Raw genomic sequence first — 25,262 nt, 5'->3', positions numbered from 1 at the left:
TATTTGTTCTGTATCATGTGAGATTTGGGTAATGGTCACTGATGTTGATACTCACGAATCTGACCACACGACCATTCACATAATTTTTTGCTCGGAAAGTTAGAAGGGTATATATGCCATGATTAGATGAAGGCTAGGCAAAACACATTGCAAGAAAAGGACAGCGATATAATGATGAGTTGTAATACCCATTGGGGGAAATCAATAAGTCGCTGGAAGCCAATTCCACTAGTTGTTAAAGTGCCGGCGTTGACCTACTATGCATGTAGAATTCAAAAGTCATCGCTATGGCTGAAATAAAGCGCTTCAAAATACGTAATAAACGCTTTAAAATACGTCTAGTGGTGACTGTCTAGCCGACATGATTATTTAAATTTTGTTTTTACTTGTGTATATTTTACTCAAAAACTGTCTTAAAAACGTATACAGAGTTGGCACCAATCTTGCCACAACCAGCTTCTATTTCTATTAGTTTTATATTTATATTTTTTATTTTTTAGAAATAGAGATACATATTCAATTCAACGACTTTTAAATACGTCATTCAGTCGCTAGTAAATCACAACCGCAGACCTACTCAAAACAACGGCCGCCCAATCTTTACGCCGCCCAAGATTGATTGATTAGTATCCGCCCTGTGCCGGCTGAATGTATTTACATCCCACTTGAATAGTGCACCGCAAACACCCCCGCCCCACCCCGCTGCTTAAATTTGCATAAGCGATATCGGTTTCACAAAAACAATCAGAACCCGTAATGATCATTGATTTCCCGTGTTCCATCTTCATCGTCCGACCAGCGTTTGCTGTTTTATTCTCCCCCTTTTTCCGTTGCTCGATGATTCACTCCAGTCGAACCTCTTCGATGCTCTTTATTTATTTTTCCGCTCATTGCAAGAGTTCAAACTCCCGAACCGCAGAGGGAGAAAGCAAAAAAAAAAGAGATTTCAATAAAAAGTAAGCAAAGAGGCAATCGGTCTGGGCAGCGAGCATTCACATCACCTCACAGCATCATAATTCCACCGGCAGCGGCACATGGTAATTGCAAAATCCTACTACCGCCCAGTTGAGGGTTGCTGTTGCTGCTGCTATACTTAAAAGCCATGAACAGCCGTTGACCGTTTGGCAGCCCGACCGATTCGACTCACGGCTCGAGGGCAGGAAATGCCCCATTCCAAGGAGCCAAAACGACCAAGCACGGCAAACAGTTGGTTTTGTTTATTTTGCAGCACAAACCCCAACCGCTGTACATGTTTCTCAACCCCTTTTTTTGTGTGTGCCCGTACGATCACCACTGCAAGCTGCAAATGATCTATCGAGGTGAAGTGCACAGCGCTCACTAAATGTCACTCGAACCAACCGGACAGCTTGCTTCAGCTGGCTTAAATTGTATGGTTGGAGGGTGGGGACAACTTTTATGCAATCAGCTTCATCATTCAACGGCGGAAAAATCAAGATCGATAGTGATCGTACGGCCAAAAGGATGAACAAATCTCCAACATCGTTTCGTCTGTTTACCTTTTACCACAAATGCTCATCGCTTTGAAGATTCGATCCTGTTTAAGCGCTCATAAAATAACACTTTTTTGGGCCAGTTTAGTTACACTAAAAACCTGTTGTTATCCTTTTCCCTTTGCATGGTTTTCAAAGGCAAAGATAAATGACCTTAAATCTGTTTCAAACCTGAGGGGTAATGGTCGGCGTAAAACACCATCTGCTACCACCAGTCTGTCTGGTACGATCGTAGAAAATTCCCGCCGTGCTTGCACTGCGCCAGGTTACGGCTCGCCCCGCACAGACGGAATATGTTACAGCAGCCAACGCTTCAATGTAGGTGAAGTTGAAGTGGAAAGCTGTTCGATGGAGAAGAAACAAAAAACACTACGAAACATGGCCCATACCTATCGCCCCCCCAACTGGCGATGTGAAAATGGGGTGAATACGCCTTTCATCACCTTGCAACGGGGGTCGATCGTTACTTGCGGTGGAAGGTTCCCGTTCACACTCGCACACACCACATGCCACTGGATCGTTGGCGTTCGATTGTAGGGAGTTATTTTCATGATTCAGGGTGGTCACACACACATCTACGTACACATCTACGCCTGTATTAATCACTAAATAAACTTTATGTCACAACGTTATTTTAATTAGCGGCACGTTCGCGATCGTACAGAAAGATGGATAATGTAATTAAGAAGCTTCATCGGCGGGGAAGGCGCGGTTTTTAATCTGGAAGCGCGTTCCGTAGCGCCAGATTGGAATGTAAACATTTCCATGATCCCAATACGATTATCTGTGAATTATTTAAATAAATTCTAATAACATCAACCGCGATTGATTTATTATACGCTCTTTCTTCTCCATGTAAAACAACCATGATCCATGGGCAGTCTGCATATCTGCGCCAATCCTTGTATTGGTTTTGCTTTCTTTCCAGGAATTTTCCACCATCTGACCTTAACCCCCCCAGGGGAGTGCCCGTGCGAAAAGTGACACATTGAGCGTGTGAAAAGCAATTTTATTACACTTCCTCGTGCTCGATGGCCGCGTTTGCCGCTGCACGAAGTTATTACTCCTGTCTCGGGGCCACCGGCAAGACACACAGTTTACACAGCGCAACCGTGCATACTACTACAGTAGCGAGAAGGGAGAGAAAATAAAATACCACCGCACACAAAAACAAATGAAGAAAGAAAACTCAGTTCAAAGCTGACCATTCACATTGGACCGGCCGGGCTCGTTCCGCGTCACCGTACCGTTGTGGAATGTCTTCATCTTGTGTATACTTCTCGCTGCCCTCGTCTCGCAACGCGTCCCGTCGGCCGACGACGCTCGGCTGGAACGAAACGCAACCTTTATTGCCGTTCATTGTCGGAAAGGGATGTATAAATTAGCTAGCTAGCCGCCGCTTCCTACGGCTGCTACCCTACCTATTACAGCGCACACTGGATGCAAGTAACCCATTTGGGGGGGAGGAAAGGGTTTAGAGAGGAGGCAAGAGTACAGCGAGAAAGCGTTGCAGATTTATTTTACCCTCCCAGCCCAGCCTCCATCCCATCCAGCGAGGTGAACAAGTTTTGCTCCATCTTTATTATTAGTACGCTACAGGAGTGTGTAGCAAGAGTGTATGTGCGTGTGTGTGTGTGTGTTTGTATCGTAGGCTTTTACTGCGTGGAATTGTTTTAGTTATAACCAGACATTTGCACAAGCAAACAATCAACCCCGCATCGGTGCGTGGTGCTGTGCTTTGTGGTTCACTTTGAAGATTAAAAGCAGCCAAGCTTCTGGCGATTTTTTTTACTTTGCTGCCCTAACCTAGTGGGCAGCTAGAATGTGTTTTAAAAGTTTTGCATCTTTGCAGAGTATTATCGAATGTTGGGGGTTGGTTTTTTTATTCGCTTAGTTGGTGTTTTTGATCTTCAAAGTGAATCTTGGCCAGCTAATGAAGCTTATAGCAGCTCTAGTTTTTACTAAATTCAGATAAATAATATAATGTATTTATATATTCCTAATAATCATGAGTCTAGTCAGGCAATCGAAGAGTAATCTTAATTTATATCTTATATTACAATACAATCGAACCATGATTATAAATTTGAAGTCTTGAACATTATATAGGAACTCTCTCAAATAAATAGTTTAAAGTTAGTTAGGATAGTCTCAGGCAAGTACACCGCTTATCATAACTATATGGGCAGTCGCTTTTGCAGCGCCAGTTTGTAGCGGTCTAAAAACAAATCAAGTTATATAGCAATAGCAAATATTTAGGATCTGCTAAAAAAATGTTTTTGTGTTGTTTGTGTCGCTTGTTTTTAATCGGATCAGTTTTGAACTATTATTTACTAAAGTGATAATGGCACTCATGGCATTTTTTTTAATCATTTTTACATACTTTTTTGTATTTTCAAAATAATCATTATCCGAACATTTATTTAAAATAATTTTTATATTAAAAAACAGTTTGACATTTATTTTTATAAAACTCATAACTGCTTTGAAATAAAATTTTAAATCACTTTTCAAAAATCGTTAAAAAATATTTTTATGTGAAATCTTACTAGAATATTTTTTTTTCATATTTTTGGATGATTTTTAAAAGTATTGTAAATTACAAAAACTTATTTTTCGATGCGTCTTTATAGTTATGGTACGCCTGAATTTGTTTATTTTTTGTAATATATCATGCAATTAATATATCAAAAATATTACAAAATATACATCGATATGAAATAGCATTTCACACGATTCATATAATCGCCGTTTTTATCAACCTCTTCCAGATTTAACGCAAATCGCTAAAAACGGCTGTCCATATAGTTTTGGTTGGCGGTGTATGTTAAGGAACAGGGCGGTGTATGTTATGTAGATTAATGTAGATAATGTAGATTATAAATAGAAAAAGTAAAAAAAGATGAGTGATTTAATTTGTATGTCTAGTTTTGTTTTGGAAATTTTTCTAACAGTTATCATTACTATAAAGAAAATGAATCATGAGGAGAGGCTTTGAAGGGATATTTAACAAACAACTAATATCTTCCCATAACTACTCTACAAGTTTGCTGTAATAATGCACACGTAAAGTGTGTTATATATAGAACGAATGCTGAAAATGAAACTACACATTGGTATTTAATTAAATTTATTTTATTGTATTATTTTATTAGTATTGAACATTTAAATGTCCTTCAAGATAAAGCGTGTACAGTGAATCCTTTATTTTATAATTATATTACTTTATTTTATCATTATAATAATAAATAATGATCAACTTTGAGAAGAAACTTTCTTCAAAAAATCTTTATTCTACTCCAAATTTTAGCTATTTCTTATTCTTATTTTTGACATAGTGACCTACGTGGTCATGCCGGACTTTACATGATTTTTGACCTTTTTTTGATATCAAACTACGCAGCCGGATAATCAAGTCCTTGCTACGGGAGGACGGGCCATATGAGGCTTGAACCCACGAACGTTGCTAAGTCGTGTTGACCATTTTACCACGGGATCCCAGCCATGCTATTTTTATTAAACGCTAATCAGAGGTTCCCTTATATCAAACTGTGGCCTAAGATGGTGAAGTAAATGGTCTTTTTAAAGCCTTTTTTTTTAAAGAAAAGCCCATAACTGCTTAAGGTATATACAAATTTTTCTCCCCAAATGAAAGAGACTACAAGCTAAATATCATCATCTACCTATTTGAAACTGTTGGCAAAACGCAACTCCTATCAACTAATAACTGCGTGGTATTTAAAACCCATTATTCTACTACCCCACACATCACACATCCTTCACGGCGGATCAACACCTTAATCTACTGCTTTCACCCTCATCAACGGATGGTCACACATCATAATAACGAAAGGGTACCGCAAAAGGGTTCCGAAACGTTCGTGAGGAGCAACAAAAACGGGTTTTGATTCCCATCAAAACTTTACCACCCTTACGCAAATGAAAACTACCACAGAAGCAAAAACGTCCACCGCTGTCCCTGTAGCCGATCATAAATCATTTAGCTGCAGGGTTGCCTACAGTGCTTACAAGAAAAGAACACAAGTGCGGAACAAATTGCCGTGTGCGCATTTGAGAGAGAGAAAGGGAACAACGAGGGGGAAACAAGTGGATTGAGTAAATAAATAAACCGAAAAACAAAACGGTGTCTGCGAACGGCGAGATGCATCGTTCGCTAGCGGCTACACACTACAACCACGTTGAGTCATTTTTAGCTGGCATTTCCCGAAACGAGTGAAGCAAAAAAAAAAAATGGTACAAAACAGTGCGCAACTGAAACCGTTGGCCCTTGGGACTGCCTGACCTGCCGTAATCGCGCCAAAACGTGCCTGAAACCGTGAGGTGCTCTTACTACGGCTCTCAGCTCAGAGGTTTGATCCATTCGGAGCGCCAATTTAACGCCAGGAGAGAATTGACAAAGCAGTTGATCTTCACTTTCGCTTGTTGGCGGTTCAATAAACACACACACACAGCACACTCTCCTTGTGGTCAGTCCGTCGATGCTCGAGGTGAGATCTCATCCTCTCGATGCATCATCATCCTGCACCCGCATCATCCGAGAAACATCCGAGTGTCCGTCGGGCGAGCGATTTAAGAGTGCACTCTGTGCGGCCGTGCTCACTTGGTGCTCTCTTGGCTTGATTTAATTTCGATACACTTGTACCCTTTACTTACGAAAAATAAAAACACACATAAAAATAACATGTTTTTGTTTTGTTTGCTACCTATCCCACCAAAGCACCTCCGAGAGAAGAACGTTATGTGAACGGCTGTGTTCATGTTTCCGCGCGTAAACGTTTTATTTCGCTCTTCGCTCGCTCGCTTGCTCGCTGGCGGGCTCAGTTCAGTCTCACGCTCCGGCTCGGTAGCATCGTAGTTCGTGGAAGTGGTGCCTGCTCGAGACAGCTGCCCGCACGCGGTGTGTGTTTTCGTTCGTTCGAAACCGTTTCAGTTGCCAGCCAGCCACCGTCAAGAACAAAATCCTACCGTGTCCGCAGGCCAGTCCTGCTGCACTTGTTAGGCAAATAGGGAAATCAATAAAGTCAACCGCTTAATTGGGACACAAAATAAGGAACAGAAAATAATTCAAAAATCGCTCGCTTACAGAACAAGAAAAGCGAACAAAAAGCCGCCTATAATCGTGTAATTCCGTCCGTTTCCTGCCCTGGTCTGAAAGTGTAGATCACAAAAAAAAAAAAAAAGTCAAACAAATCAGCATCACAGAACCCCTCAAGCTTTGCATTCCTTCTACTGTCTAGTTTCTGTGAGCGTGTATGTGCGTGCGTGCGTGTGCCAGCGGTGGTCATCAATCAGTATTATGTTTAATTAGTGCGAGGACAGCTGCTCGACGTTGACGGCGCTGGTGCGAATCTGAAGCGGAAAGCCTGAACCTGAACGTGATCCAATCTCGTCAAACGGCCGACGAAGAGGAAGCTAAACGCATCCTCAAAAAAAAACCCTCCTAATAAGTGATACGGGTGATTTGGTTTTTGATCGTCACCGTCGTGTCAGTGTGCGTGTGTGTTATCACTTTCAAAACGTTCTGCCAAGTAAAAACAAGCCCACAAAAAAAGAAAAAATATAAAAAGCACATCCCCCAAAACAGTAGACGCATACCGGCCACGTGGTTTGTTGCAATGCGCTTTTCGTTGGTGCATCCGCTCTGGCACGCTGCTGTCTGTTGACCGTGAACCTGAATTCTGACATTGAGCAACTCACACTCGAGTGAAACATTCCACACGCGTAGCAACTCTCGCCAAACGCCAAGCCAGAAGAAGCAACGTGACAGGTAAGGTAACGGAACGAGTGTTTCAAGTGATGAGGTACGGAGAAGGTCCCGGGCGCAGGGAAGGGAGTGTTTTGGGACGATTGGGGGGGAAATAAACCAAAAACAACCCGTCCTCCCCAGATTCTTCCCAGTTTATCAGCTGTTCGTTCCTTGCGCTCAATGTTGCGGATGTTTCTTGCAGATGAGTTGCGGGTTCGCAACACAATCCGGTTCGGTTGCAAGCTTCATCGTCCGCACACACACACATACGCTCACCTTTAGCTTGATAGATTTCGCAAAGACTGCGGAAACACGAGAAGCTCTTTTGTTCTTGTTCTTTGCCCCTCCCTTCGTCATACTCTCCTCTTTTCCCTGTTTTTTTTTCTATCTCCGTCTATGTGATGCGTTTTCGATCGGCCGTTCCCTATGTGTACGTGTTTGTATGTGCGTGCGTTTGAACGTGATACCGCACGTGCGGTTTTTCTTCTCTCTCTCCACGCTCTCCACTCCCCGGCTAGTCTTTTAGTACTGTCTCGAGCATAAATCATGATTTCGGTCAACGCTTCACTACCGGTTTCTTATCGACCGTTTCTGATCGAGCAAAAAAAGGGGTACGGATTGGCAGGGGAGAGAGAGGGGGGGGGGGGGAGTGAGCAGAAATCAGGAAATGAAAAAAAGAAGTACGTTGGCTGCTATGGGGGGGGGGGGGGGGGGATGGAAATTTCTTTGGGCATAAGTATTGATGCTGGCCAGTTTCGGCGGGCTGCCATGAATCTGATTTCGTGCTGTTGCCGTTTGCTGATGGAGCAGCCTGGTGGTTTGTGACCGCTCGTTGCGTCGGCTACCAGGCGTCTCCATTGGATTGGGAGGCTTATGTTTTTTTTTTTTGGACGCATCGGAGGAAATTGAATAAAAGTAATACATTCGGCTTGCATCATGAACTGAGGCAAATAGATTGATAGTTGTACTGTTTGAAGCAATCTGCTTATGTAGGAATTCATGGAGTAATACGCACCACTAATAGAAAATTGATTAATTTTCAACGTGATTCACTAGCGGCTGTAGAGTTCATAAATTTATATAAGGAACATTTACCATTTTTGCTAAGAAGACAATTCATGCATGATTGTCTATAAAGTTTCAATCAATTTTTAAAACGTTTTTTAACTGGCTAGGACAAAATGTGCCTCTGCTGGGTTAAAATGCTCCATACTAACGGGGCAAAACGCATCTTAATAACGCATCAAGACAACGGAAAAAACGAACCAATGTAAATGGCAATCATTAAAACCCATTCTAGTTTGCAGTAACTGGTACATTTTGCCGTAATCTACTTTTTTATAGAGGCAATTGGCCTCATTCGCGTCTTAACCGCAATCTACTGAGCGCATTATGTCTACATTCGCATAGTTTAGAAACATTGTTTCACAACAAAAACAGTTTAAAATACGTGTAGATTTGCACATGTGGCAATACATTTTTGTGTAATTTAAAGCACTGATTCCACGCTTGTATTCCCCGCATCAATAATTTTTGAACTTTTGTCCCTTAGCGGAGTGGTAGGCTAAATTACATCAAAACGTGCTCGAGCTAATGATGGTTTTGTTTTGTGTATATTTTTTATTTCTGTATTTGTAGAGCTGTATAATTCTCATAATGAATGTAGTTTAGTTTGCTCCTCACTGGTGACTACTTTTTTCGCAACCAAGGATGCGTTTTTCATAAGAAATCAAGAAAGATGCGTTTTGCCTCAGAAGTGCATATTTCCCTAGCAAACCCACCACTTTCGTTTCATTTTATTTATTCATTCACAATATGCTTACCTCGAGGGTTGTACATAGGTTAAATTTACCTAGCTTAAGGTTGAAAGTTTTATTTTATTCAAGCTATACATTATTTTTTATGTTATTTATTAGCTTTAGATAGGTTAAGCTGCACACTTGTTGTTCGTCAGCTGTACTAGCAAGTTGAGATTTTACCATGTCGTTGAACTAACGCAAATTTCCAAATAGCTGTCTAGCCACTCACAGTTATTTTAGATGTATTGGCCATTAGGTTATGTATAATGGATAACATAAAAAATAATGTATAGCATGAATAAAATAAAAAGAACAAAAAATCAAAAAAAGCTTCGTTCAATACGTCAAAAAGCGTGTATTTACAATTTCTTAATATACTTTTTTTTATTTTACATGCATATCAACTTATGAGATCACAAACAGCTCTAACTAGCGCATGTTTCCAATATTAAATTGTATAATATTTCACAGAAGAAGATTGCTTGTATATATATTAAACTATTTTTTTTTATTTTTTTTTTATATTTTTTTTTATTTCATAGTTGTGGTCAGGTTTCTACAAATGTTATTTTTTTCCATCACGCCTTTTTTAAGATAAATTGTAATTATTTTATCATAAATAAATTATTAAAATGCTGTATTCAGATTCATTATTTAAAATTAACTAGTAAACTAGTAATGAATATCCAAATCGTATTAATTTAAATATACTATACACAGTGGAGGGTCGTTTATACGGGCTCATTGGGACTTAACCTTGCCTGAATATGCGAATAACACGGATAATGAGTCAAATAATATATTTTATAACCAACTCCTGATTAGTTTTAAAAAATTATTTAATTTTTTGATAAAAATAGCCCAGTTTCTATTAACTTCATGTTTTTCCAATGAGAATATTTGAAATGTGCCATGAAGTATAGTGTTTTTTTATTCTGACAATGTGCTCTGATAACCATTTTTTTTTCAAATATCCTCCTCATAACGCAATGATTACTTTAACATTGATTATTGTTCAACAACAAACAACAGGAAATATAAAAGCTTTTCAAAATACGTTGGAGTTGTTTATTATGAAAAATTCTAAAACGAATCGACAAGCCTAGTATGAACATCACAATCTCTATTTATTTCCATTCAATATTCCATGAACATAATATTTATTTGCATAACACCATAAATGGTTCGTAAAATATGCAATTTAGAATAACTATTCGTACTGACAGCTTAAGACTCCATTTTATAACATTTCATTACAAAGGTTCCTATTTAAAAAAAAAATGCTTCCAAAAGCCCCCATCCATCAGTCAGAGACAGATGGGAAACCCTGACGTCCAGTACAAAACCACAAAACTACGGCACGGTAACATCTTGCACCGTTGATTGTGTTCCATCACAGCCACCTTCACCGGGTCGGGCAGGGCAGGTCATGGGGCATGGGGCCGTAAAATTTGCATTCACAAACGAAAACAGAACACCCCGCACGGTTTTGCGGTTGCACGGACGACATAGTAAAACTCGGCTCCGAGCGCAATTGCAGCCCACCGTCTTAGATTGTTTACTGCGGTGATTCTACGGACAAACAAACAAACAAACAAATCATAAAACCAATATGACACGAGCGTCCCCGAACCCAAGACCCTGTTGCTGGATTTGTACCATTTGCCAGGGGCATTAAAATTAAACCCTTTATCCCATTTATCCCTGCTCGTTCGATCGAACGCTTATAGCTTGTGTGTTTGGGTGTATTATTTTTGTTGTCCGCGTGTCTAATTAGTCCCGCGCCGTGTGTGATTTTGGCTTCACAATTCATCGCCAAATTAAATCGCGGGGGTTTTGAAAATATCCGGCCCCGATCGCAGGCGACATTTGAGTGGTTTTTCGGAGGGCGTTTGTTTTCTCTCTCTTCTTCTTTTGCTTATTTTCATTTCAATCCCTTACCCTTCAAACCGCTCACCCTTTCCCCTGGGGAGGGCTAAGTATAGAAACTGCCTGGTCTAGAAATAAAAGTTCACCCGAAAGGCTCGCGGCAGTCCGGCAGGCGATGCCGTGTGCGATTGTGATCAAAATTAATTTTTTTTTGTAATCGTTTGGCTCAACGGTTCCGTCGTGCGGCAGAAGTAGAGCCGCCAATCGGTTTTTTTTTGGTGAGGTAAAAATAATTTGTTATTAAAAATCGCTTCTTCGGATGGCGGAGAAAAAAACGAAAAGAAACAAACCAACAAACGAGGATGAGAGAGGACATGATCGTGTTTTTTTAGCCTCTAAGTCTCTCTCTCTTTCACACATTCTCTTCCCTCTCCGCTCGTCTCCTTGGGTCTTGAAATAAGATTTCATTCATAAATTTTGTCGCTGATCTTCCGCCATCCGGAGACCACACCGGACGCCACGGGTCAGCCCCGAGCGGCCCGAGGTTTGAAGGACACCCCGATCACACTTGCCTTGTGTGTAGGCGTACGATCGTTTCAGTCCAGCGAGCTACAGTAGCAAAAAAAAAACACACACACACATAGTTTAAACTAAACTTTTCCCCCGTACTCTTTGGCTGTTCACCGCCTTTCCCCTTCACGATCGTGATCTTTCGCCGTGCTGGAATATCAAGGAAACACCCGGCTGCTTTGGGTAGGCCATCTGCTGTCCGCGGGGCGCTACGACACACACACGCCTGCCCGTTGTGTAAACATGTGGGAGATGATCGCGAAAATGTAAACCACATCCAAATGAAAGAAACAGACTAAGGCGAGGTAAACAGCAGCAGCAGCAACAGAAACTCACTCCTCTCTTCTCGTCGTCTAGGGAGGTAGAGGTGGGATCGAAAGAAAAACGAGACATCAGATAAACGATCGTGCCACCGTGTTTTTCGGCAGCCGCTTAATGAAACAAATTGAAAAATGAACTGAAACATGTGTTTTGAGTATCAATTCGTCTTATAAACGGGGTGGTGGATGAAAACAGCGGAAAAAAACCGCGTTCATTCTTGAATTCTCAGACCGGGACTTCCTTTGGCCTAGCTTTTATTGCGAACGCTCGACGCACCCAGCTAGACGTTCATAAAATAAATTCTTTAAGCCTTCTGTCGCACGATTTAATTGCGGGGTTTTTTGGCTGCATTTTTCTGCTTGTGCAAAAGCAAGCTGATCTGATTGATATGATTAAATACTGGCTGTTTACACTACTCCACAGTCTGGTAGGATAGAATAATATTTATATGATACACGAAACTACGGGCAATTAAATCGATCGAGTATAATCGAACCCTTTGCTCGTTATGCAACGCCACCGCTTCATCTTTCAACCACCGTGAATTTCCTTAGCACCGTTTCACAGTCAAGGTTATAGTTTTAAGAGCGAATGCCGATCGAACAAACAGCATCCACACGGGCGGGGCAGCACACTACTTTATTTATAGGATAATTGGTTCGAAATGCATTCTATTCCTACCGGTCACCCTTTCGCGCGGGAGTGGCATCTAGTTGAGCAAAGCACAACAGCTGAGCCTGTCAGGCTAGACAACGCGCAAACAAACAAACATAAAAACGACACCTTGGCTGACCGACTGAGCTGGCTGCGGCGACGACGACGACGACGACGACGACGACGACGACGACGACGACGACGACGACGATGATGACTTCTTCCGCCGGACCAGCTAGAAGCGATGCATTTTATGTTCCCTTTGCGCACGAAGGTGCACAATTGCACAATCCCACCGTATTTACCCAAAGGTCTGGGTCTGGTCTGGTCTGGTTTGCGGGCAACCGCGCGCCGACCTTTTGCGTGAAGCGAAGAAATTATGAGCCATTGTGCAAATTAGGAGTGCTAATGTCATCGTCGCCTTCGTCGCTGGCATCGTCGTGCCCGCTGTTGGGCATTACTGGGTGAATTGGTAATTATGTGGAACGTAATGAGGCAAAACTCTTCCCATAACTTAATGAAAGGACAGTTTCGTTTATTGTGCGAGAAGAATACAAATTAGTTGCTAGTTCTATTTCAATGTTTACATGTGGTATAAGGGATTTGTGACTTTTGTGGTGGTTAAATGAGTGTGTGTGGTTATATCAGTTATTTCATTATTCATATCGTACGCCATAATAGACAATAAATTTGCTTTGCTCAAGACATTTTATCCTTGTGTCTTTCATTATACCGAGTTGGTGGTTTAGATTGATTTTGTTGAAAAATGATACAGATGAGTTTAAAAATGATACAGATGATCTTTCTTTTTATGAAGATATTTTTTAAATAATATTTAGATCCTTCAGATTCACACAACTAGTAACAACAAACAAGTTTATATTACAGGGTTTTGCAACTCATTTTAGAACGTGCACATCATTATTCACCGCCTGCAAGATGTTTTTCAACAGCTAGCTTATATTGTATTGACATCACAATAAAATTCTCGTTCATATGCATGATTTTCAACACAGCGCAAATAACTGTCAAACTCAATCCAGTTTGAGTCGTGTTGAAAATCATGTGGAAGAACTGAAACATTATTGTGATGCAAATACAACATTTGACAGCTGTTGAAAAACATCTTACAAGCAATGGATTTTTTGTAGACATTCAAAATTGACTCAGAAAACATGTATGTTCAACACATTGGTTAAATTAATGACGAAATAATTCGATCTAAAACTAAGTAAAATTTTCACATTTCCAGGTATAAACATACAGGGGTTTCCAAGGCACTTTAGAATTTAAAGCATTTTTTTCACAACCTGCTAGAAGTTATTTCACATCACTCTGATATTTCATTTTCATCATAATAATTTTTAATTTCTTCAGCATGATTTTCAACACTTCACCTATCAGCTTCAAACCCCAGTGAAAAAACGTAGGCAGCAGCTTGTTGAAGCGGTTATGAATTAATTTATGCATATTGTCTTCTTTCTTGTTTCTTGACTCACAACAAAATATTTAACTATCTATTCTAATTTTGTGTTATCGTTCATTAAGGGTTTTCCAAGTGACTTTCGGATGTGCACATCATTATTCACCGCATCCAAGATGTTTATCAACAGCTGTCAAATGGTTTTTTTTCAACATGAAATTTCAGTTTCTACACTTGATTTTCAACACATAATAAAGAACTGTCAAACTCAATCCAGCTTGAGACGTGTTGAAAATCATTCTGTAGAAATTAAAAATTATTATGATGGATATGAAATGTCAGATCCATGTCGAACAGCTTTTGCATGCGGTGAATAACAATGTTTACATTCGAAACTGACTTGGAAATCCCTGTAATGCACAAGATAGTATAAAAACTTCCAACCCTAAATTACCAAATATTGTGCTGTAATAGACCAGCAAAAAATGTGTACAAACAATGACAGAACGCTTGATTTCAACATTTCAATTACATTGGAAATTATGATTCGCTTGCTCTATCCAATTTCAAAACATTATCCTATTTTTTAATGCATACATTTATATTGCTTCATTGAAAATAAGTAATCACGCTTCATTACTTAATTATCTTCCATACATTTCCTTCACTACCTACCAAATTGAAGTGGTTTTTAAATGCATTGCCATCTTTCTTACATCATTGCTTTCATCCCAATCCAGGCGCAGTGAGCAGTAAATTATGCTCCATTTAATACACTCATCACATCAACGAACCCACTTGAACCGTCCGACCACAAGCGCAACAAGAAATGAGTTATAACTGTTACACAGGGGCGAAATAAAAAAAAAACATTGAAAAGCGAAAAAAAGAATACACATTTTCTTCAACACTTCAGCTGAAAAAGAAATGAGGAAACATATCGAACGGCGGCGTTTGCTGCCACTCGCGATTATTTGTTGCAACTTTTTTTGTTCGTTTTTGCTTTCTTTCTTACTCCCCCTTTCAAGCAACGGTTGGTGTTTTAACTGTTCCGACCAGTCCAGAAGGAAGGAAGGTGTAATTAAACCTTCCCCAGCAGACAACGCGTGGCCAGTGACGCGCTGTGTTACATTGGTTTTGTGTTTGAAAGATTTCTGTCTTTTTTTTCTCTCTCCTCTATTTCTCATTCCCTATTTCTCCCCCGCAAAGACAGGGTGAATAATCATCTACTAGCTGCTTCAAAGCGAACGCAAAAGAGAGAAGGAATAAAACCCGCACGCTTGGCGCTTCGTTCCCATCCTTGACACGATTGACTTGGACATCCCAGCGCGAGACCCCTAGCGCGCGTGTGTGTGTGTGTGCGTGTATCTGTCCACGGCTTTTATAAGTCGTAACTGGTGCGATCCACCTGTGCGGCCGTACCGTGCACAGATCCTCCTCTGCCTGTGCTACCTCCCCACCGCCTGTTTCATGTCATGCTCAACATTCAAATTAACGATATTAGATTTGCTCGCCCATTTGTTGGCGATATTTTTATTCGACCGTCAGCATCACTGTCGTCGCCGTTGTGGCCCGTTGCCCCCGGTCCACCATTCACCTCAGCCTACATCGCATACTGTTTCATGGTGTTCCGCATGGTTTGCAAAGAGTTCCCTTTTGGCATTTAAAACCCAATGTTCACTGCCGCGTCCCCACGTACAACCATCGCCCGGACAGAGAGCGCTCGAGTACTAGTAAAATTGTATGGTACTGCTAACAATTAAATCGACCGTCCCAAACTCCCAAACCTCGGTGTGTAACGGTGGCTGAGAAAATAAAAGTTGCCCCTCCGACAGAACAGTGTAGGGGGTTAACTATCAAACTGAATGATTTACCGTTTGTCAAGTTAAAAGAAGGGGATTTATTTTTAAGAACAATAACTACACAATTCGGCCAGGGATGCTGTCCGAACCCAGTCATACGCGGTTCATAATTTAGCAATCGATTGCGCTCTCGCTTGCAGCGCCCTGGTCTCCATCGGTTCAGCTATTCAGCGTGACTCAGTACAGTGCTGCGAACCGTTCTCATTGGCAATTGGCAATTGTGTGTATGAGCGCCCTGCTTCATACACGAAGATAAATCTGCTGCACGTCTGTGCTCGCGGAACGTGTCCTCGATGCTGAAGCCAATAGATCCGTGCTCCTACTTCTTTCCTCGCTGCATTACTGCACCATCATCATCAGCATGAGCATCATCATCAGCATCATCAGCGGCAGCAGTACCATTGGCAGGGTCAAATCGAGCGTCCATTTACATCCATCTTGCCGGGCATGACTTTTGGCAATCGGGTGGTTGCGATTGCGCTTGCTTCCTTTCTTTTCTTCCACCACCTTCACCACGCCCAGCACAAATCCTTGAAACGGTTTCTAAATTGATCGTTTACAGATCTTGATAGTGAGCTCTTCTTGTGATTGAGTGTAAGGGGGTAAGGAAACAAGGAAAGTGAGAGAGAGAGCGAGAGAAAGAAAACCAGTGCCCCAATAGTACACGGGCCGCTGCACAATCCGGTTCGTGGGTATATACATTCAGAGCATAATAATTGCGTACCCTGAAGAAATCTACATTCTGCACGAGTGCCGATGGGGAAAAAAACAGGACAAACTATTGGCACCAACTGATCTGACTGGCAACCAACAGCACCGCAGCTCAATGTCACATGGAGAAAAAGGAGCCAAACGATGGCCACAAAATGAGGCTGGTCTGGCTGTTGCCCAGTTTACAGTATGAGAATTTTATTTTTTCTTACATTATGGGCAAGTCAAGGAGGTGTTACAATGAAGTCACTGTGTGGTTTGCAGTGATTTATTGTTGTTTCGCAATCATGAATAAATGGGTTGTTTGGCTCGTAGCAGCATTTATCGAAAAACTCGAAGCATCGATCGAGATGAACAGAGGGAAGAGCACAGTACTGTGGAAGATAACAATAAAAAAAATATACCAAATATCCTGATTAATGAAACATTTCAAGACAGTTGATGAGACTAGAAAATATTATATTATTTGGAAGAATTTGTTATTTCATTTTTTGTCTTTTTATTGTTTTATTCTTCTATATCATTATATCCATCTTTTGATTTGTAGGCACTCGGCAAGTGTAACACAATCGTATTCTTTATCGTATCCCAAAGATTTTCGGTTCGTTTCCAGGATGTATTGGTATCGTTCCATTAGACAGTATTACAATTGATCCCAAAAAAATTTGGGAAATGCCCAAAAATTCGTGGAAACACACCAAACAAATATGGGAAGCAACCAAAAAATATTGAGAAACCCTGTAAACACAGGGTTAGCTTGGTCAAGAAACAACTGTCTACATATTTATAACAATAGTTTCCTTGAATATTCAACACAGGACTATGGTGTACGTAATAGATTCATTTTGAAGCATCATCTTTAGGCGTTCTTTTCTTCTATTAGAAATTCCGATATCGGTGGATATAACATTCTCATTGTAAGCTCCAAACATGGTAACGTTTCTAACAAAAAGTATGTGTTTTGTGGAATGCAAGAAATAGACGGTTGTATGAATGAGCGGTCAAACAGCCAACCTGTAGAACATCAAAAAGATAAGAAAGTATACTACTATGTTAGTATAAAAATACATAAAATACTTTGAACATTTAATGTATTACTAAATTGTCACAACAAACCAAGCGCAAAAAAAACTGCACGAACTTATAGTCAATAAATATCGATTTTCATGCTGAAAAAGATCGGCGAATCGCGATCTATTGAAGCAAACGGCCATAATGTCAGTTCCTCAAATTCCCAATTGACCGTATTCTTCAACATGCAGGACTATGTACTACGAATGCTAAGTAAGTGGTTTGCTTAACTATAAAAATAAGAGCTTTCGGATGAATAACACAAAAACCAATTGCTTTGGTAAGAGATGGCCAGAAGGAGATCCAGTTAATTCAACAACAAGCCGCTCACCGTGAAGAACTATTGATGAAATGGACTCTTTATAGCCTAATACACGAATGCAAAATGGGAAAATTTGTGAAAATAGGTGTGTTTCGTGTGGTGTTTTTAATTCACATTACGACAGCCCAGCAAGTGGAATATCAAGCGTGTTCAGTAATGAAAGAGTTTGTTTTTATATTGATTATAACACATTCGTAAAGATCCATTAACATGAATCTTCAGTAATGTTTTTCAAAATCAGGACTCAAGGTTCAAAATCAGGACTCAAATCTCAAAAGATTTACCTCGGAATCTTTAAAGATTGATGAATCTTTTTAAAAGTCACGGTTCTTCAAAGATTCATAAGTCTTATTTGTGAATATCTGTGCTCCACGGACGGTGTCGCTCGATGTGTGTATTTAGAGATTCATGACTCCTTAGTATCTAGATAATCTTTAGAGACTTATGCATATTAGAAGGATCTTCTCTTTGGAGACTCATTGAGTTTCTTGAATTTGAATCAGAGCTACCCATCTTTAATTTGCTAAGCGAAAGGGCTTAATTCATGTTTTTATTCTCTTAATTTATGTGTTAACAACTACACTCGGTGCCAATAGATTGTTCATCTAACGGTAGATGTTTTTTTTCTTTGTCTCCACAACCATTTTAAGTCTAGTTATGCATTAGTTACTGAAAGGTTCTACTATCTATAGCGATCAAATAGATTACTCCTAACGCGATATACTGTCTTGAGAAAAGTATTTTTTTTTTCAATTCCAAGGTCTTAATTACCGTTAAAATGATGTTCGATTAAATTTTTATTAGGTTATTAACGTACAAACAACCAGAAATAGAACAACAATCTCCGAGACAATCAAATAAGAATTGATAAGATTAAATGAGACACATAAAAAACACCCACATCGAAAGATCCAACAGCCAAATTATGTTTTATCAGCGACTGTTGAGAAGATTCCTAGAAAGCAAAGATTGAACACATCGCGTGATCGCGATGTGACCTAAATCTAATCATCTGCGAGCGTCATTGCGTCACACCCTTCTTGCTTCGGCTGCTTCTGCAATCTATCTTCTATCGTCCGTTAATTTACTATATCACCCTATTTATCTCGCATTGTGCACGCATACGCGCTTCCATGTCTGTGTACCTCTCCCAACTTAAGTAACGCAAGGTTCACTTATCAGAACCTCATTACCGTCTGCCCGAACCCTGATAAGCGCGCTCGCGTATAGAAGACGTTTTTGGTAAGCAAATTGATTATCAGATCCACCTCCTTCCTCCTACTCCTTCCACTGGTGCTATCTCAGACGCATATCCCCCATTTGCACGTCAACGGTTCAGTTTTGAATTTTATGTGCTGTGCTGTGTTTATCTGTTCCATCCTTCCATACCGGTTAGCGATTGTTTCTCCCCCACACACCGGGGGTTGCACATCCATTCCAAAGTTGAACGGCAGCCAACAAACCTTTATCGAGTGGAGTGTATCCCCAGCGTACTACGGTGTAAAATCTCCACCCCGAAAAAGAAGGCCCCGTTCATTAGAGGGGTTTTGCTTCGGGGGAGTGCATCATTCCCATCGTTTCGAAAGCATCTGAAAGGTCTCAAGTGGAAATCGGTGTGTGTGTGTTGAGTCTCTCCCTCTGCCTCGTCATTGAACGACGAGCGACGAACTAGACGGGTGGCACGTGTGTGTCTGTGTGTGTGTTGTTATTGCAATGGCTAACAAATGGCAAACATGCCGTGAATCGTGGCCAACAGTTTCGTACCAATAGGGCGCACTAGACTAGACTATAAAATCGCGTGCATTAGCGCACCGGCCGATGAGCGGAGCGGAGGATAGACACAGGCAGCTGAAGATGTAAGGTTACACGCGGGAATTGATTGTTATAAATAAACCCTACCGCTAGCAAACCAGTAAACCATTTCATACCGACCCGTTGCCTCGAGTTCGTTCGATTGCTCGACAGTGCGTGATATATATCTGCTCATTCTAATACATTTATACCGTTTTCTTCTTTTCTTGTCTCTTACTTTTCTTCCAATTGTCCAAGACAGATGTATCAACAAATTACCCATTCAACTGTGTTCCGGCATTAACCGAATCTCAATCCTTGGAATCGGCAAGCAGCCACGAGCATGGACAGTTACCGTTGACGCGGAACGAAGCAACGCAACGAACGCAACAACAAATACTACAAAAAACACGTGTAACATAACGCAATGCGCTCGGTCGGCACGACGGACGGGGACGAAACGGCCCGGGACGAAGCGCCAGAAACGGGTGCCAGCGTGCAAGACGCCACGGATGACCGGTGGCAATGGAGGCGGCGACGACAACACGAAGATGACATAAATTGGAAAATGTCAGACCAGCAACAGGTGACACCGGATCGGGCGGTCGCCACCGATGGGCCGGCCGACCGAGCGCCATCGCCCGCCCGGCCCCTCGCCGGCCCCTGCGATGGGGAGAATAATCCAATTAAATCGTTGCGACGGCAACGGCGTGTTGAGGGCGCGTCGTGCTCCGGCCCTGCCGTCACATCAATCACGCCACCCACAGTGCCGATTGGTGGCGCAGATGCGGACACCCGATGGTCGGCACGGCTGTTGCATCAGGGCCAGCCGGCCGTGCTACTCCCCAAGCCAGTCGAGCCGAGCGGTGATAAAAATAGTCCACCCGCCGGCCAGGACGATACGGCCAACAACAACAACAACAACAACAATCGGGCCGATGTGGCGCGCGAGCTGGAGGACGCACTGGAGCGGAAGCGCCACAACACGGTGAACGCCCGGCGACGCTGGAAGCTGCTGGCGAAGGCGCTCCGGCACGATTCTAGCGAGGACGATCAGTTCGCCAAGTTTAACCTGATCGAGGCGGATCGGGCCGGGGACGAGAAGGACGAGAACGTGTACGTGTACCGGCTGTACGATCGGTACCGGTTGAAGATCCGGCTGATTGGGCCCGAGCGGCCCTGGACGGCGAGCGAGCTGATCGGGTTCAACAACACCGGTAACATCTGCGTGTGGCCGTCGGAGGAAGCGCTCGCCTACTACATCCTTTCCCGGTTGTCCCAGTTCGAGGGAACGTCGGTGCTGGAGCTGGGCGGTGGTATGACCTGTCTGGCCGGGCTGGTGCTGGCGAAGTACGGCCAGCCCGCCTTCGTGCACGTGACCGACGGGAACGAGCTGTCGGTGGAGAATGTGCGCCACTCGCTCGTGCTGAACAAGTTCAGCTGCACGATCAAATCGTCCGTGCTGAAGTGGGAACAGACGGCCCGGACGGACCGGGAACCTCCGAACGAGCGGTACCACTTCATCCTGTCCGCCGACTGCCTGTTCTTCGACGAGTCCCGATCGCAGCTGATCGACACGATCTGGCAGCTGCTGGCGGACGAAGGCGTCGCGCTGATCACGGCCCCGCGCCGCGGTCAAACGTTGGGCCTGTTTCTGGACGAGTGTGTCGCCCGGGGCTTCCACTACGAGCTGCTGCAGTGCTACAACGAGGCGATCTGGGCGCGGCATCTCGAGCTGAAGCAGACGGACGGGTACGACGAGAACGTGCACTATCCGCTGCTGGTGAAGATGTACAAGTACGGCCAGTGCGATGGCGGCGGCAGCATGCTGCACCGGTTGTGAGGTGCACCACGTTGCTACACAGTATTTGGTTGGGCTGAGCAGGCTGGGCCCTCGTTCGTTTTCCTCCACTGCAGATCCTAATTCCAGAAACACGCACGTGCACAAACACGATGACCAAGCCAAAGAGGTCTTCCATGTTTTGTTTTTTGCCGTTGTGGCCTGGTCGACCGGGTCTTTAGTTGCTGGGTAGTCGTAATTTAATTGTAAGCCTTCCACACTTCCACACACACAAACACCAAGGAGAACGGAAGCTTCCAGCACGTGTGCGGATCAGGTTAAAAGAGGACCAATAATGGATGCACTTAAGCGGGACGCCCGGACCGGACGCAAGGCTGCAGGAGATGCATCCAACACACAAACTCAATTTTCCCACAACATGCACGGTAAGTATTTATAGTTCCCCAAGCAGTGGCGTTCGATTTTCATAGATCATGCGGAGCGGATGCTTCGTTGTGGATGCCGTTAGAAAAGGCGTTCTAAAACCAAGCAAAGTGGTGCCACCAATGAGCGATGGCGAAATTTGCCAAAAACAGCGTTGCGTGAGAGAGAGAGGAACGGCATTGGAGCGATTCAAAAGTATTCAACCTTAGGATGGAGTGTAGACCGGACATGCGGATACATCCTTTATGTGATAGGGTAGGGAAGTGGAAAACCATTGGAATAGATAAGAGGGGGATAAGTGAGAAGAAAAAACAAAGCCAAGCAAGCCTAAATTAGCTCTAGTCTACACAACAAACGGAGGCGTTTGCGTGTTGGGGGAGCCGCTGCGTAAAGGTTTAGTCTCGGTACGCACAGCTAGTAGCTACATGTGCCATTTTATTAATGAAACGCAAACTGTACAGACAGAGATAGTCCGGAGTGTGTGCGTGTGTCGGAATGTGGTGCATGCGCAAGGTTTTTGAATGTTTATTGTTTTGCAATACTCTAGAACTCCATTCAAAAGCATCACCGGCTTCCTTTCTTTCGGTTCTAAATTTGGATGTACTACATTTGCCGCTTGGCTGGAGGCAAATGCATGGCAAGTTCACGCGCCACCGTGTACTTTGCCACACCACCCACAGCAAAACGGCGTGCCGAATGGGTGTGCGCACAAAAGAAAAAACACGTTCTGAGTCAGAGAGGTCGTGAGTGTAAGTGCATGACGCATTGTGGGCAGGGCTGTTGGTATAGGTAGGTAACAGAAGAAGAAAAATTAAAATAAATAGTGTTCCCTTTTTCACGCACAAATACACCAATCAATGCAGTGGAGCCTGGATAGAAGGGAAGAGCAAATTGCGACCAAATAAGTTTATTTAATTTTTTTTTAATTAATTTTATCCTTTTAAAGCCCCCTCGAATCCAGGTTTTCCATCCGTATCGATACAATCGTGAAGCATATGTGTGGCAATTCCAGAAAGTCCAGTATCACTGACGCCACAAGCAACCGACCCTGTTTGTACACTCCCGTGCGTTAGATTCGATAGATTTTCAATTAATAGATAGAAAATTCAGAATCCACGGATCGTTTGCGGTTGATCCAGTGCTGTTCGATCCATTATATCCACTAGCCTACTCTAAGGGTCGATATAAAAACCCTTACCAGCGAACCAGACAAAGAAGAGCAATAAAAAAAGGAACTCCTTTTCGGTGCAGATACAAATTTTATTCACTTATTACTTAAATAAATAATTACCTTATGTATGCAATTGTGTGTGTGTGATGCTTCTTTCCATACTGTGATGACAATTTCCCTCTTGGTGCCGAGCCTTGGTGATGTATGCTCCATTTTAGTAAGGATGTAACCGCTGTGATGGATGCATTTGACTGTGGTACGCTACCTGTGCCGGTGGATGGGTTGGCACGTGAGAGGACGGGTATGGTAACATACCCAACCCCACGCCAAGCGAGCCCGGTGGACCGAGTGCGTGTGGTGGTAGGGCGAGTGGTACCGGAACCTGCTGATGTGCCTGTTGCTGGTGATGGAGCTGATGCTGGAGCTGCTGCTGGTGGTGCTGCTGATGCTGTTGCTGCTGCTGCTGCTGCTGCTGCTGTTGTCCGTGTGGTGGCATAAGCTCACCCACCGGATCCGCCACGTTCACCTCCTGCGCATGCACCCTCATGTGAACGTTCAGATTGTTCAGGGTGGCGAACACTTTGTGACACTCGTGGCACTTGTAGCACTCGTTGCCACACTCTTCCAGATGCATCTTGCGCTTGTGTGCCATCATGTCACGGTTCCGGCTGAAGCTTTTCGCACATATATCACAGTGATAGTTTTTGATGCCCGAGTGTGAGATCATGTGCCGGGTCAGATCGCCCGACGTGATGAAGCCCTTGTTGCAGGACGGGCACACGTGATCCCGCTCGTTCGTGTGTATCTTTTTGTGCGCCTGAAAGTTCCCCAGGGCGGAGAACTGTTTGCTGCAGATCTCACACTGGTACGGCCGTTCGCCCGTGTGCGTGCGCAGGTGGATGGCAAGGTTGTGCTTTTGGGCGAACCGGCGGGGACAGAGATTGCATGCGTACGGTTTTTCGCCCGAGTGTGTGCTGTGGGAAGGAAGGAGAAAATGGGAAATGTTTCGATTAAAGTGATAGTTTGCTTTAGAAGTTTCTACCCCTACCGTAGATGCATTTGCAGCTGAGCGGCACACTTGAAGGATTTGTGACACTGGTAGCAGGTTTGTGGAATTTTTGGCATCGGTTTTGGTCCCCTCTTCTTGCGCTCCTCGGGCAGTTTGACTCGGTATCGTTTTTTACTGTTTGTTTTTCTACAAATGAAAAGCAAAAGTGTTATAAAACCTTCACTCTAAGGGGTGAGAGAAGTATTCACTAGACGCGCACTTTTCCGGCGACTTTTGGTCGTCGCCTTTATGGTCCATGCCCGACAGCAGCCACGAGTCGTCCGTCATCGTTTCCTTGTCCAGCGTGTAGCTGTAGTTCATGGCCGAGCCTCCGTTCATGTACTGGCGCAGTCTCATGTCGGAATTTTCACACTGCTGCTTTAGGTGAAATGCTACCCCGAGCCGGTACATACAGTTGTTGCAGATCGTGCTGGGAAGTCCATCGTCTCTCGATACCTGTAATGTTGCACCCTTTGTTATCTGATTCCGGTTCATTCGATTGCACATTGCCTTACCTTTATGTTGGCACACATTACGAGCATATTGGCCGGGGCCATTGCGACCAGATCGGTGCTGAATATTGATGTAAACACTCCCTCCTCTAGGCACACGCGGCACAGTCGACTAATGTTGTAATCCATGATTGGTGATTAAAGTACTGATTTTGAAGTACTGTGTACACTGTTTCGTCGCACGGTTGTTTACATGGAGCGTTCAGAGTTGATAGTTGCTGTAGAAAACAGTATCTCTAGCTAAAACGTCCTTTTCAAACATAAAAGATGGTGGTTGTTATTTGATAAATTTAAATTAATATACCGAATTAATCGCACTTACGTCGTACGAAATGCATCTTTCACTTGTGTTGTTCTTTCTTTGTTTTGCTTTATTGCTATAATAAATACATTAACGGTTAATTCCTTATTTCCAAACGTTCTACTACTCGTCTATAACACAGAACACGTGATGAATGTACATTTAACTAGAAACAATGAGTTTTTCTTTACAAAATTTCATTATTTTGTAGCTGCCCAGCGAGACGCTGTTCGAGGCTGGGATTTGTTTACGTTTGTGCCATCTGTTTACGAACGCGAACTTTTGACAGTTTACAGTGCTGTGCAATAAAAGCGCAGAAAAAAGAAAGATGGTTT

General features: G+C 42.9%; 2 protein-coding genes across 3 annotated transcripts; one reads left to right on the top strand and one right to left on the bottom strand.

Moving 5' to 3' along the window:
* Window positions 1-6,888: 6,888 nt before the first annotated feature.
* On the top strand, window positions 6,889-23,199 carry LOC120958399 (calmodulin-lysine N-methyltransferase). Of its 2 annotated transcripts, none has more exons than XM_040381171.2 (2): window positions 6,889-7,299; window positions 19,934-23,199. In XM_040381171.2, exon 2 carries the CDS (start codon window positions 20,099-20,101, stop codon window positions 21,512-21,514), a length of 1,416 nt encoding a protein of 471 aa, XP_040237105.2. In that variant the 5' UTR covers window positions 6,889-7,299; window positions 19,934-20,098; the 3' UTR covers window positions 21,515-23,199. The 2 variants fall into 2 exon arrangements, with proteins under 2 accessions (XP_040237105.2, XP_040237106.2); XM_040381172.2 differs by lacking the exon at window positions 6,889-7,299 and adding an exon at window positions 18,867-19,736.
* LOC120958400 (zinc finger protein 1 homolog) lies at window positions 23,132-25,168 on the bottom strand. The gene is made up of 5 exons (XM_040381174.2): window positions 24,949-25,168; window positions 24,630-24,876; window positions 24,335-24,570; window positions 24,115-24,261; window positions 23,132-24,040 (listed from the first exon to the last, which is right to left on the bottom strand). The coding sequence occupies exons 2-5, from the start codon at window positions 24,753-24,755 to the stop codon at window positions 23,281-23,283; spliced, it is 1,269 nt and encodes a 422-aa protein (XP_040237108.2). The 5' UTR covers window positions 24,756-24,876; window positions 24,949-25,168; the 3' UTR covers window positions 23,132-23,280.
* Window positions 25,169-25,262: the final 94 nt, after the last annotated feature.

Source organism: Anopheles coluzzii, chromosome 3 (genome assembly GCF_943734685.1).
Source record: "Anopheles coluzzii chromosome 3, AcolN3, whole genome shotgun sequence".
Classification (NCBI taxonomy): domain Eukaryota; kingdom Metazoa; phylum Arthropoda; class Insecta; order Diptera; family Culicidae; genus Anopheles; species Anopheles coluzzii.
Note: the sequence above shows the minus strand (reverse complement) of the source record. Positions and strands in the feature narration are given on the sequence as shown.

Bases quoted from the DNA above. Each gene is read 5' to 3' on its own strand.
- LOC120958399 (XM_040381171.2), top strand. From the start codon at position 20,099: ATGCGCTCGGTCGGCACGACGGACGGGGACGAAACGGCCCGGGACGAA.
- LOC120958400 (XM_040381174.2), bottom strand. From the start codon at position 24,755: ATGGATTACAACATTAGTCGACTGTGCCGCGTGTGCCTAGAGGAGGGA. The intron at 24,571-24,629 runs GTAAGGCAATGT...GCAACATTACAG, and splicing joins TAATGTGTGCCAACATAAAG to GTATCGAGAGACGATGGACT. The intron at 24,041-24,114 runs GTAGGGGTAGAA...TCCTTCCCACAG, and splicing joins CAGCTGCAAATGCATCTACG to CACACACTCGGGCGAAAAAC.